This window comes from Chelon labrosus (assembly GCF_963514085.1).
Source record: "Chelon labrosus genome assembly, chromosome: 9".
Taxonomy (NCBI): Eukaryota; Metazoa; Chordata; class Actinopteri; order Mugiliformes; family Mugilidae; genus Chelon; species Chelon labrosus.
In genome coordinates, this window is record NC_140359.1 from 27,659,457 (window position 1) to 27,673,196 (window position 13,740).

The 13,740-nt window shown below is 40.0% G+C and overlaps 1 protein-coding gene across 1 annotated transcript; it reads right to left on the reverse strand.

Moving 5' to 3' along the window:
* Nucleotides 1–4,129: 4,129 nt before the first annotated feature.
* LOC311492641 (GTPase IMAP family member 2-like) lies at nt 4,130–13,703 on the reverse strand. The gene is made up of 6 exons (XM_084550975.1): nt 13,671–13,703; nt 8,581–8,604; nt 7,744–7,800; nt 7,520–7,543; nt 6,582–6,638; nt 4,130–6,321 (listed from the first exon to the last, which is right to left on the reverse strand). Coding segments are annotated over exons 3-6 (693 nt in total). The 5' UTR covers nt 7,745–7,800; nt 8,581–8,604; nt 13,671–13,703; the 3' UTR covers nt 4,130–5,710.
* Nucleotides 13,704–13,740: the final 37 nt, after the last annotated feature.

The window sequence follows — 13,740 nt, forward strand, 5'->3', positions numbered from 1 at the left end:
TTCACAGACATATCAATATATTCTCAGTCGTCACTCTCATGGTGGATCTATCTGTCTCAGACAAACGGACATGACTGACATTTCACCACTCGCATTCATGTTTTAGTTTTATTTTACTTTTCGATGTTATAATCAACCTCACAAAACCACCAAGGAGACGCATGTGACTGGCTCCAAATTCATCCTGCAGTGGGACAACGACCCCAGGACAAGAGGCACAACTACAACAGGTGGTTAGTCCTGCTTGGAACAACCTACATGTGAACCTTTTTCTTTGTATGCACTTTGTATTAAGTTAACTGTTAAATTCAGTTCTACTTTAAGGCACTAAATTGAATTAAATTAAAAGTGTAGTAATGAAAACAAGTCCTCACGTGATGGGATGTCTGTGCAGATCATAACTGTGTTCTCTAAGACACAAGGACGACTCAAACGCACAAACACCAGCAACAGAGCGAGAGCAGCTTCTCCTGTGAGGGAAGGAAGAAGAACAAACATTCATTAACGTTGCATCGTTCTCTAACTACATATTATAATAGTGTTGAGTTGTTTCCTGGGTAAAGATGTAAACATATCAACATCTGCATTACAACATCATGATCTGAATGTCTTACCCCTCATGGTGACCGGTCTGATCGATGCAGGATGCACGTCTACAACTTGAGACTGTGGAGTGAGGCTTTAGTTTACCAGATACAACGATGCTGTGGTCACCTTTAAAAACCACCAGGTGTGGAAAAAGAAACAGCGTTGCCGTGGCAGATCTGGAGCTCGCCATGGTTACGAGTGCCGGTTCCAGACGCTGTTCCGGTCGGTTGACAGAGCGCGAGGCAGTTTGCTCCAGGGGAGGCCACGGAGATCTTTTAAATTAGGAATGTGAGCATTTCTTCTCTGGACGGAGAAGATTCCACCGTTTGTTTTAAAAGATTCAGGAGAAAATAAAAATCAAAGCGTGATGTTTTGTCTCACGAATGAACAAATGAAGCCATGAGAAAATAGAAATGAAAATTGTGACTTTTATTCACTTTGAAAATGTATTCTGTTTCAGTGTTTCCATTTTAAAATAAATAAATGGCATGGGACCAAAACAAGGTAAAAATCAACATGGATGTAAAGTACTGTAACAGAAAGAAAAAAAAATAAACGGTGAACAAATGCTGATACAGAGACAGAGAGACATACAGTAACGGAGAGAGCGACAGAGATATGGACAGATAGAGATGGAGAGATAGAGACAGATAATGTGTCACTTACTATAACATAACATCCATGGGGATGAGATATGATCTGATCAGGTGAGAACTGGATGCGTTTGTTAATAAGAATAGCAGCAGCCCTGGATTTACTATTGAAAGCTGAATGGAATATTTGCCCAACCCATGGTTTGTGCATTCTGAAATTATATCATTTATACGCAAATGGGTCTCCTGAAGGAAAGCGATGTCAGTCTTAAGTCCCTTGAGGGACACTTTGGATCGCTTTATCGGGCCCCCAAGTCCGCTAATGTTCCAACTCACAAGCCGAATACTAGACCCACTCAGTCCTCTCTGAGAGATACTTGGGTTAACCATTAATCACTGGCGAAAGATGAGATACATAGATATTGATAAGAATGGTAGGAAATAAATGAACATCCTGGTTAGGAAACAGATGAGCATTACGGTAGCATCCAGATGAAGTTAACTGTGAGAAAGAAACACAAAAAACCTCCCAGTAGATAAAGAAAAAACACACATTCCTCCAAAAACACATTGGCCACTGTTTAGACCGTAAACCATCCAACAAGTTGCTTCCTAAGCTCGTCATAACGGAACAAGATGAGATGCAGGACTGGAGCACGCACAACCGGTTTACCATGCAGTAGCTTCTGCCTCCTGATGAACCAAAATAAACACCATATAAACATCTGTAACAGTTATTTATGAAAACAATCTGGAGTAACACTGGAAGGCGGGAAAAGGGAAGGAGCAGTATTTGTACCAGGCTGAACATGTAATCATCCAGCTTAAATGTGCCGGCAAAGATAGGAGAAAATCCCTCTTTAAAATAACTAAGAGAATAAAAAAAAGGAAAGAAAAATACATTAAAACAAGTAGTCTCGGGCCATAAAGTGGTGACTTCAAGCTGTATATAAAGTAAAGAGAGTGGTGTTTTTAATACCCACATGTCAGGAAATTAAGAGTGTGTTTCTCTGAAATTTTAAGATAATGGTCCCAAAAGAATCATAAGTTCACCTAGGTCGGTGATCGTTCCACTCGCTCCCTCATGAGTCCCGTATGCGTTCCTCGTAAAACAGCTCCACCTGCTCCGGGGTTAGGGTTAGGGTTGAGAGTGACGCGCAGCCGGGCAGGTAGATCATGCTGAATCGTGTCCCTATTTCACCTGGTTGAAAGCAGCTCGCCTCTTCGCCACAGCAGCACTGAAGTCCTTGTAAAACTTGATGTTAAAGCCTTGATACGTCATATCAAGGTGTTCTTTGTCCTATAGTAACTCTCTCTCTCTCTCTTTGTCGATGTAGCGGTGAAAGCGCACCATCACAGGGCGGGATTCTTGACGAGGTTTGGGTCTGAGACTACGACGGGCACGGTCTAGTTCAGGTGAGGAGTTCGATAGAGCCTCTGCAGCCACTTCCTTGAATAAATCTGCCATGAACTGTCTCTGGTTGTTACCTTCAATGTCTTCAGGAAGCCCAGTCACTCTTCTGACGCTTTGAGCGAGACACCAAGTCCTCCACGGTAGCCTGGAGAACCCCGTGGTCTTCCGTCATCGAGGTCAGCTTGGACCCAGGGGTGCAGATCTGGTATCAGGATTCGGGGGGGACACAAAAGCGATTTTGTTTTTGGTATGCAGCTCATACCATGCCACCATAAATCACAACTATGTAGAGGCTCGCCATATCATTCAAAAAGTACTGCACAGAGAATCATTTATTGTGTTATCCGAGTGGATCGTGTTTAGCCACGGTAACGGTAATGGACTCAAGAGCTGAATTAATCGGGGCGAGGGCCGCGTCCAAAGAGGCGGTGAGCTCCGTCCTGGTGCTTTTCCTAGATTTTTCCAGTTAAATGATGAGAGTTTCCAAAATGAAGGGGGAAGGCCCCGACACCATGTTGCTAGGTAGAGTAGTCTGTTGTTGTGCCTGACTTTTCTGAGTTTGTTTACTCATTAATTAAAACAGATAGTTACACCGAAAATATACTTGAAAGAATGACGTGTTTAACACAATTTCCCGAAATTATACGGAGGTATGCTCCCACACGTCCGTCCTCTATATCGTCAAAACGCAGGAAGAAAAGGTGGACAAAAGGGATACTTTATTTATCCTGTCCATTAGCATCATTACATATAAACGGGAGGAATTACCGTCGGCAAAAATGGTAAAAAAAAATAATAAAATAAAATAAAACTGTGGCTGAGTGTAATTAATAGTGATTGAGAAACCGAAGCATTCTGAACCGCTGAATCAATCTGAAGCAATTGTGTTGAAATGGTTCAGGTGTTTCGAAGCATTTGATAGAATGAAATGTGGCGACATCTGCTGGATAATATTATACATAGCATTCACATGAAACAAGGGGTTGTGAAACAGAAAGTTGTGTTTGCTTAACAATAAAGGATCTACAGTATGTGCATCTTGAAATGCTTGATTTTTTTTCTTTTATAGAAAACAATAATATACTTGAGTTTGCCATCATATAATACTGTATGTTTTAGATGCTTTTATAGGATTGATAGAAATAAAAAAATATATTTACAAAATAAGTGAAATGCTTGTGCATCTAGGGATGGTGATGGCAGTAGTTGTATATTAGTATATAGTAGTATATTGGTAGTTGTATATATACGTCTATGGTCTCGAGCATAACATCTCTAGTATATAAACTATCAAACGTTTGTGAACTAGACCATGACAAACAATCAGCGAGATTCAAATTTAACATGATGTAGCACGCAGTATGAGCCTCAGATACCACACAACAGATTACAAAGAAAACGGAAGACTAGGTTAATACTGTATACACATCTGTGACCCTCAGCTTGGCAGACTATTAGTGGAGGTGTTGAGAAGCTGACCAGAGCGGCATAAGTAAGAGGCAGATTCAAGGCAGTTTGTTCAAAAAATCACCGCAAGGTGTTTATTTACAACAAGCTTCCAGCTTCATGTGTAGCAAAAAAGTATATCCAACAAAAAGGGATAACTGAACAGTTAACTGAGTTGAACTAAATAAAACTCAACTTATAACGATGCAAAACTCAACTTAAATCAAGTGTAAATTGCTACACCGGATCAGCACTATGTTTCCACTCTGTCCTCCTCGACAGACAAAAGGCCACTGCTTAAATAGTCTCTCCTCTTGGCACAACCTCCAATGATGGAGGTGACTCCACTGGCTCCCAATTTACCTGTTTCTAAAGTTAAATCATGTTGATTACTGTAAAACACTCTTATCTGTTTTACCCAAAATCCCATATTTTATCCATACATAAAGTAAATGACAAACCTAAATAATATTTAGAACTAATGTATCTTACCTCCACTCATTTGGATTAGTCCAATGACCTCCCCCAATCATGTTACTATATGTATAAAAGCAGGAAATATTGCAGCATTTCCTCTTTTTGACTCTGACCACATGGTGAGTATGGTAAGTAACACAATAAAATGTTACTTTAACTTATTTTGACAAGAGTAAGAGTTTATTTTAACCAAATATGTTGGAGTACAAAATATAACCAAACATAATACAAATCACAAACAAACCCGCGACAGTCTGTCGCTGTAAAATGATGATTGCTAATGGTAAAATGGCTGAAAACCAACAAGTATGGTTACACAAAAGATGGCATTAATAAATGAGACAAATGGTCTAGCTACAGGAAGCTATAATGAGCAAGTGATTACAAAGTGAGAAAACGTTGTCAATGAAGCAGAAATAAGTAAATATATACATGAGACTGGAGCAAGACAAAATAAATCTACAGCAATTCTGATCAAAAACTGAAACTGAGATAAGATAAGGTAAGCCAGGACTTTATTTACCCCAGATAGCAACACCTCGAGTGAATGTATATGACAAATTTGTAATCAGCTAAATCCAGATGCTGCATCATTCCAACCTCAGCAAAGCTCTTCCCAGGTCAAGCCTGATGGCTACCTTTGTCATAGTTTGCTATAACTACCATAAACCCCCTTAAACCTATGAAGGCCCTTCAGTGCATGTTTTTTTTTTTTTTTGGGCTGTTGGCCAGTTTCTTGCTATATGTCAAGCGTTCAGGAAAGTCTACATCACTGGCAGTGGATTCTGTGCATGCAAAATTAAACCCTATTTTCCATAACAAGTTTGAGTTCTGCAGATGAGAGCTAGAGCTTTCACTATAAGTATACAAACAAAAAATCCACCATGGAGAGATAAGAGACTGCTCTGTCTGTCAGTAAGGATGAAGAACTCAAAGATTGTCGGAGCTGGAAAGGAGTCCTGACTTTGAGAATTCAAGATCCAGAATCAGACACTCCTTTGGAAACAACAACACCTATGTCTGAAAGAGAAGTCAAGGGAGACATCTATGTCAAACTGGAAAACCTCTCTCTGAACAGAGGAGGTTAACTGAGATATAATCTGCCATCAGCACTGTCTGAACATCTAAATCCAAAATGTTTTAACCCAGTTCACTCTTTGAATCTTGGATTTCTGGTCATTAATTGGTTAGATCACCAATCATTTAGAACTGAAGAAGCTGCCTGTCCAGTTGCCTTTAAGAATTGTTTTAAAGGATCTTCAAAGACATGCCCTCCATTGTTCTCTTTAACAATCTGTTCAAATCGTGTTAACAGCTCTCCAATGTGAAGGTCTTTCAGCCACAAGAATCTGTATTTACACATCTTGATCATTTCTTCTATGGGTGGATGTTGTCGATACTTTTCCATGAAGCCTGGCTGCTCCTCTCTGGGTGTTGATATCAGAACCAGTGAATGATCAAATGATCGATCACTGAAGAGTTCCAGGACTCTGCAGAGTCTCTGTCTGTGTTCCTCAGTGAAATCTTCAGGCTGTAGAAGCAGCAGGAACACATGAGGTCCAGGAGCAGAGAGTCTCTCACAGGTTCCTACATGTTCTCTAAGTTTATCTTCAGAGATGTTGGGGAGCAGCAGATCTGGAAGCTTGATGACATCTATTACTTTGTCTTTAATCAGTCCACTGACTCTCACACAACGGTCTGGTTCTTCCTCAGTGTTGAACTTGTTCTCTCCCAGGATTAAGTTCCCCACTGAACTCCTCTCAGAGCAGCTGTTCCCCAGAAGAACAACCCTCAGCTTAGACGCTAAAAAGAAAAAAACACTGAATTAGAAAACACAGTAACACAGAGAATTAACAGTGAAACACTAGAACTGGATTAACAATGAGTGAGGAGGTCGTCATTCTTTAAGAGGACATTTTGATCTGAAACTCATCATTTCATTCTGAACCTGCAAAGATGTTGAAATAAATAAAGTGTGAATGTGAATCTAGAGCCTAGAAAAGCTGTAATCCTACATGTTAATGTGACCAAGAGGATTTCTGACTCAGTTCACTTTAACTTACTGTAGGATGGAAGGTGTTCAAGGCTGCTGCTGAGCTTCATAGATGACCTACGGCGACCTGCAGGGAGAGAGAACATGTAGATGCATTGACTGATGTATTCATGTGTGAGTTGATGTTTCAGCTTGTTTCTGGTAGTCTCTCTAACTCAGCTGCTCTGTCTGAGACCTTCTTGATTTCATCCACTTCCAAATGTCCCCATCTGTCATGACTGCAGTCAGAGACTAATTTGCTGTGTCACCAACAGTGTCGTCCTCTCCTATACCACCAGCCACTTGTGACTATTACAGAGGCTTCTCTCACCCTAGCATCAGACCAGGTAATCAATGACTCACCTGCACTTTGGAAGCCCAGCTCAATGACAATCAGCCACAAACTCAGATCAAAGCTATCAGTCTACAAATGCAATCTCATTCAGACCGACCTCTGACCTTAGTGGTTGAAGATCCCATCATACATTTTGTAAAACTTCCTTTTGCTATCACATAGTGTCAGTCATATGGGAAAACGTTAAGTCGATTGTGTGGAAAAACGGGATGTACTGACATGTTCATCAACTGAAGCTCTAACAATAGAAGGAGATTAATTACCAAGACCAGTTACCAAGCACAATTTTGCTTACAAAATTTGACATCTGGTTTTACATATTGCTTCCTGTAGGGAGCTAGAGCAGCATCCAAATGTATCCAAATGTTTACACAAAGAAAGAATTGAGTAATGTATAACATGCACAGAAAATACAGTTGAGGGTCCAATATTAAGAGTTTACAGCGTTTCAGACAATTTATTAAAAATGCTCCCAACTCATGAAATGAAGTCATTCCTGGACAATGACATGTTGTTCCTCTCCGTTTTTCCTCACCCCTCTGACTGCAGTGTTACTGAATATATTGGGTATACATCTTCAGAGGAGATTTAGGAGACACTTCACTTTTACTTACTGTGATGTGATCGTTGACCTGACACTGTAGAGAAACAAAAAGTAGATTGATTGATGAGGGCTACACAATGTCTGTCCTCATGTCTAATCAAAGACTAGCTGAAAACAACAAGACAAAGAAAAAGAAGAGCAAGTGTCTAAATGTGAATGTAGAGCCTAGAAAAGCTGTAATCCTACATGTTAATGTGACCAAGAGGATTTCTGACTCAGTTCACTTTAACTTACTGTCAGGTGGCTGGTATTCAATTCTGCTGCTGGGCTTCACTGATGGTTCAGAGAAGTCTGCAGGGAGAGAGAACATGTAGATGCATTGACTGATGTATTGATGTGTGAGTTGATGTTTCAGCTTGTAGTCATCTCTCTGGATTCTGTGTGTCTCTCTAACTTCTTGCTTTCATCCACTTCCAGAGCTGTGTTCAGTGACTTAGTTCTAAACTGCAGCTCTACAAATTGAACCGTGGCATCCCTAATACATTGTAGAGCCAAAGCTAGACTAATAACCAGGAAGCAGGCAGTGTTTGATTTGATTCTTTTCTACATTTTATCATTCATGTTAAAGCTAATATTGACTTGTCTCAAGACTTAATGTTGACTTATCAGCCAGTGCTGAATAACCCAGCAGATATCTTGTCGTAGATGGAGGCAGAAGAAAAGTGTTTTCAACGTCTGCTTTGCTTCTTTGTGTTACTTGGTTTTGATTCTTTCCTGTTTTTTGAGTTTGCGTTCTTGGATTACCCTGCCTCTCGACTGCAGCACATTTAGTTCCCTGTTTTGTATGTTTCCATTTAAATACATTTTGATTCCTACTCCTGCCTCATCCCTGTGTCTTGCATTTGGGTCCCATCTGACGGGAAATCATGACAGACATAGATTAAAAACCTGTAATGAAGTCACTGAGGATTTAAGGTGGACTGAAGAGAATCTGTCAGTCATTATCAAGTGAAACTTTCTAACTCACCAGTCAACTTGGAAACATTTCAAGAAAATGTGACTTATTGTCTACAAACTGCTGGAATTCTACATGTTCATAGAAGATTTAGGAGACACTTCACTTTTACTTACTGGGACGGAGTACTTCAGCTGAACCTGTAGAGAAACATAAAGTAGACTGATTGATTGATTGATTGATGTGAAGTGTGTAATCAGTGTGATAGATACAGTTTTCATGTTGTTTATGCTCCTGTCAATATTAAACAGTTAGAAACCAGGAAAAAAGCCCAGCACAAACTTCTCAAACCATCCTGTCCAGATATTTAGAGATAGGCCACAAGTAATTAAGAAAAGGACTTCCGGTGATGCAGCTGAGCTAGGAAGACGTATGCTCCAGAGCTCTTAAGGAAAACTTGGTTTTTTTAAATGTCGCCCGCTGTACCTCAAGCTTTATCCAACTGGTGAAATATGGACTTGAGACCTCGAAATAAGACGCAAAGCTCAATTACTTTCCACTTTTCTGCTCAGGTAGCTTTAGCACGCGAAACGAGCACTGAGCACAACATGGCTGTGGAAGAGCAATGTGAAGTGGAAGGAAGTCACACCATACGACAAAAAAGAAAACGTGGTAATGAAGCACTCTCCAGACACATTCTCATCCGTCTACTGAAGTAACAGGACCGGGATAAAATTGTCCGAATAGCCGCTAAGACATCCAGAGAAAAAGGTGATAAATCACTTTCAATGGAAATGCAGCGATGCTTTTCTCAGATCTGAGTGCAAACCTGGTGAAGTGCAGAAAGGAATACAACCATGTTAAGAAGGAGCTGCATGCAAAGAAGCTCCAATTCAGCCTCCTACATCCAGCGACTTTGAGAGTCGTCCCACCTAATGGAGAGAAAAAGTTCTTCGGATCACCCGAAGCAGCGGCATCTTTTCTGCAAGACTTCCCGGGAGGCGATTAGTCCAGCTCCTCACCGGTGACTACAGGTGCAACAACCACAGCTCCTCTAATGCTGAGAGGAGAGCGATTCCTGCACATCCTTTCCACAACTATCTAGTGACTCTTAAAGGGGAACTACTGTTTCTTTACAACCTGGACCTTATTTCTAGTATAAAATACCATCGTTTACTCACCAATATCACTTTTGTTTCATTTGCACTTTGCAGATATTTAGATCAGCGTATATCCATATAGTGGGAGTGATCAGGACATCGAGATGCAGTCTCTAAATAACGCATTATCTGCTGCGAAACTCGTTCATTTCACCAATATGTTGTTATGATATGCTAGTGGTATTCCCTGTTGAGTCCGGAGTTACCTGTTATCATCACCCAGGGTCTGTAGATCAATCTACAGCGGGGCGCACACCTGCAACGGTCGGCTTGTTTACCTGTAACTTGCTACTGCTATGGTTTGTCCACAACCTCAGAATCAGAGAAATATTCAGCCATGTTACAAAAAACTAGCAGCAACAAATTACAGGTAAAGAAGCCGACCGTCATGGGTGCGCGCGCCGCTCAGAGATGGCATCATGTCTCTGACTGACATTGATAACAGCTAACTCCGGACTCAACTGGGAATAACACTAGCGTACGATAACAAAATATTGGTGAAATGAACGAGTTTTGCGGCAGATAATGTGTTATTTAGAGGCTGCGTCTGGGTGCCCCAGTCACTCCCACTATATGGATATACGCTGACGACTAAATATCGTCTGAACAAGTGCAAATGAAACAAAAGTTATACAGGTGAGTAAACGATCATATTTTATGCTAGAAATAAGGTCCAGGTTGTAAAAAACAGTACTTCCCCCTTAAGTGCAATGATATCCCCGCCATATCTTTTTGTTTTATGAACTACTTATTTTTGGTCATTATGGACAAAAGAGAGCTTCTTCTATTGTTGTGAGATTGCACTTGAACTTTCATTAACTTCTGGTTAAAGCAGGTGTTACAATGTTTACACTTGAGGTTGTTTATATACCGAGTGAATACAGGTTTATATGGGCTACAAAAGAGCTCTGGGCCCAATAAGGTATTAGTTAGGCATGATAGTTTTAAGGAGCAGTCAACGGAGGTCCTGGTTGGTGATTGTGGATGGTGCCGAGTGTTCAGGGGGTCGGTGCTTAAGGGAACGGGGAGGTTTTAAACTTGTTTTGTTTCTTCTGTTTGGTTCCACTGAGAGAGAGGCATTTTCTTTAAGCTTATTGTTGAGAGGCTACAAGGCAAGTTGGTGGTGAAATCTGTCAGTTTTAGTGTCAATGGTCTAAATGGGCCTGTTAAAAGGAAAAGCGTGTTAACATATTTAAAAAGATTGAAATGGATATAGTCTTTATCCAGGAGACCCATCTTAAGAGTACAACAAATTAAAAAGAGGATGGCTAGGCCAAGTCTTCCCTTCATCTTTCAGCTCTAAGGTGAGAGGAGTCTATTTTAATAAATAAAAACTTTCCCATCACTGTTCAGGAAACGATTAGCGATCCATTCGGCCGACAAAATGCCCAACATGTACAGGTGGCATCTGAATCTGACCCTCCTTAAAAAAAAAAAAGACTTTTGTCAGGGCTGAGAAAACTATTTTGAGAACAAGACAAAGGTACTATGAACTGGAGGAGAGGGCTCACAAAGTCCTATCCTGGCAATTAAAGAAAGAGGAGAGCTCAAAAACACTTAGCCAAATTGAAGATGAACATGGCTGTATTACACAGAACCCAAAAGAAATAAATGAAACTTTCAAAAAGTTTTATGTTAATGTAGGAGCCATATAATCATTTGTATTGTCTTGGTTTGACTCCTCCTGCACACTAGGGGGTGTAAAGGTCACAGTCGAGACTGGCCAGAAGAAATTTAAGTTCATGTTACGAATCACAGGTGTTGCTAATCAAGGGGTGAAGCAAACAGTTTTTGATTGTGCTCGAAGGACCTGTATGAAACGTTTGGTTTAGATTATGTATGGAAAAGAGGGTGGATAGTCTGCAAATAAATGCATTTTGGATTTCAAGTAAAGAAAGTCAGAACAATCCATCAGTTAGTAACCAGTAGCGACGGAAAATTGGGACTCGGTCACTACAGTTAATTTATATAAGTCAGAATCACCAGAAGATCTGTCCATGATAGATACATTCTTAAATAATATTGAGTTACCTAAACTGAATCAGGACGACCAGCTGGATCTAGACTCACCATTTACCTCAAAAGAAATCAAAAATGCTCTATCTACACTAGAACCTAATAAATCACCAGGGGAGGATGGGTTCCCCCTGAATTCTACAAAGAGTTTAAGATAAGATAAGATAAGACTTTATTCATCCCCGTGGGGAAATTAGGGCGTTACAGAGGCAGGAAACAACAGTGCAAGATGCAGAAGATACAAAAAAAAAATGGAATAGAATAAAAATAGAATACGGCAGAGAAGTATGTACAAAAAATAGAGATTCACAGTGTCTGGTCTGAGTTGAAACCACCAATTTGGATTGAGGAGCTAAAGTGTTAAGGAGGTTAAATATATATATATATATATATATATATATATATGTTGACATTCATGAATATCATGAATAAAAACAACAACAAACTCCAATAGGAGTTAAATTGCCACGTATTGCAACTAGAAGGTGTGAGATCATGGTCATATAGGATTTGCTAATGCTTATACCTCTCCTTATGGATGTAATTAACCTAGCATCTAAAACACAACACCTCCTTGATTAATTTTCAATGGCTATAATTACAGTGAGTCATAAAAAAAAACAAAGACCCTTAAAATGCTCCTCTTCTCAACCAGTTTCACTCTTGAATGCTGATTATAAATTGATTTCTAAAGCCTTAGCAAACAGGTTTAGTAAATTCTTACCAAAATTGATGAACCTAGATCAGGTTGGTTTACTCCAGTAGAGATCCTCTGCCAGCAACATGTGTAGGTCACTTAATGTTAGTCATATGGCAGCCTCCAGTACTGATCCTAGTATAGCTGTTATCTTGGATGCTGAAAAGGCCTTTGATAGGCTTGAGTGGCCCTATTTATTCAAGGTTCTAACTAAATTCAGATTTGGCTCCTATTTTATTAACTGGGTCAGAACGCTTTTTAAGAAACCACAAGCCAAAATAATTATTAATGGACAAATGTCCACTGCTTTCCCCCTGAGTAGACTGAGCAGACAAGAGTGTCCCTTATGCCCTGGGCTCTTTGTTATAGCCGCTGAACCTCTGGCCAAGACAATCAGACAAGACTCAGAGATAAAGGGTGTGAAAGTGGACCAGACAATACATACAATTAATTCTCCATCAATCCTATCTTAATCCACAGAAATTGCATAAATATAAACCTGAGATATCCAGCTTGTGTTTTACATGTAGTATAGAAGAGGGCTCATTCCTGCACTGCACTTGGTTATGCACAAAACTTAAAACGTTCTGGCATGACATTACTGACATCATGACAAAACTTCCAGGAGTGCATCTCCCTCAAACCTGCTTATTAGGAGATACTACAAATATTGATGCACGATTAAGAAAAGCTCAAAAGAAGTTTCTCTCACCGGCCTTGTGTGTTGCCAGGAAGTGCATAGCCATCGCGTGGAAGTCTGACTTCCAGCTTTCTACAGGAAGATAGGTTTCAGAAAAGAACAGCTGTGTTCTACTTGAAAAAATTACATACACACTCAGGAAAGACTATAATACTTTTACAGAGACGTGGCAACCTTATTCAGCATATATGGACACACTGTCGGCCTCTATGACGGACAGGTTGTAGATTTACAAGCTCTTTGCTGCCACTGCTTACTGTTGTCTACCTTGCCTCTCAACTATTTTTATTATTTTTATATATTTATTTTTTCTCTCTTTCTCTCAATTTATTGGTGGGTGGGTTGGGGGAGGGGTTTGGAGTTGTGTGTTTGTGTTTTCATGTATATCTTGTTGACATGAAAACTGAAAATAAAATATTCTAAGAAAAAAAGTAATTAAGAGGAAGAGGAGAAAAAGCTGAGTGTCTGTAACAGACTGCCACCACTACAGCACCATCTTTAGATGGACATAACCTGACTCATCCAGTACAGAGACTAATATCAGCTATGTGTTGGATGAGATTAGAGTCAGCAGACATCAGTCAAACATTCATCCATATACTGATTTGATCTGTTTAAGGTGGAGCTGAACCCTGATTCATTTTAGATTGAGAGAGTGGATGAGAACAACTGGACAAGACAACAGTTACTTACCCCAAACCACTGCCACATGTTCCAGGTCGTGACGTAGAAGGAAACAGATTGAAATAAAGAGAATCTGTCA

Bases quoted from the DNA above. Each gene is read 5' to 3' on its own strand.
- LOC311492641 (XM_084550975.1), bottom strand. The intron at 6,639-7,519 runs GTAAGTAAAAGT...CTCTCCCTGCAG, and splicing joins AGGTCAACGATCACATCACA to GTCGCCGTAGGTCATCTATG. The intron at 6,322-6,581 runs GTAAGTTAAAGT...TTTTCTTTTTAG, and splicing joins TGAACACCTTCCATCCTACA to CGTCTAAGCTGAGGGTTGTT.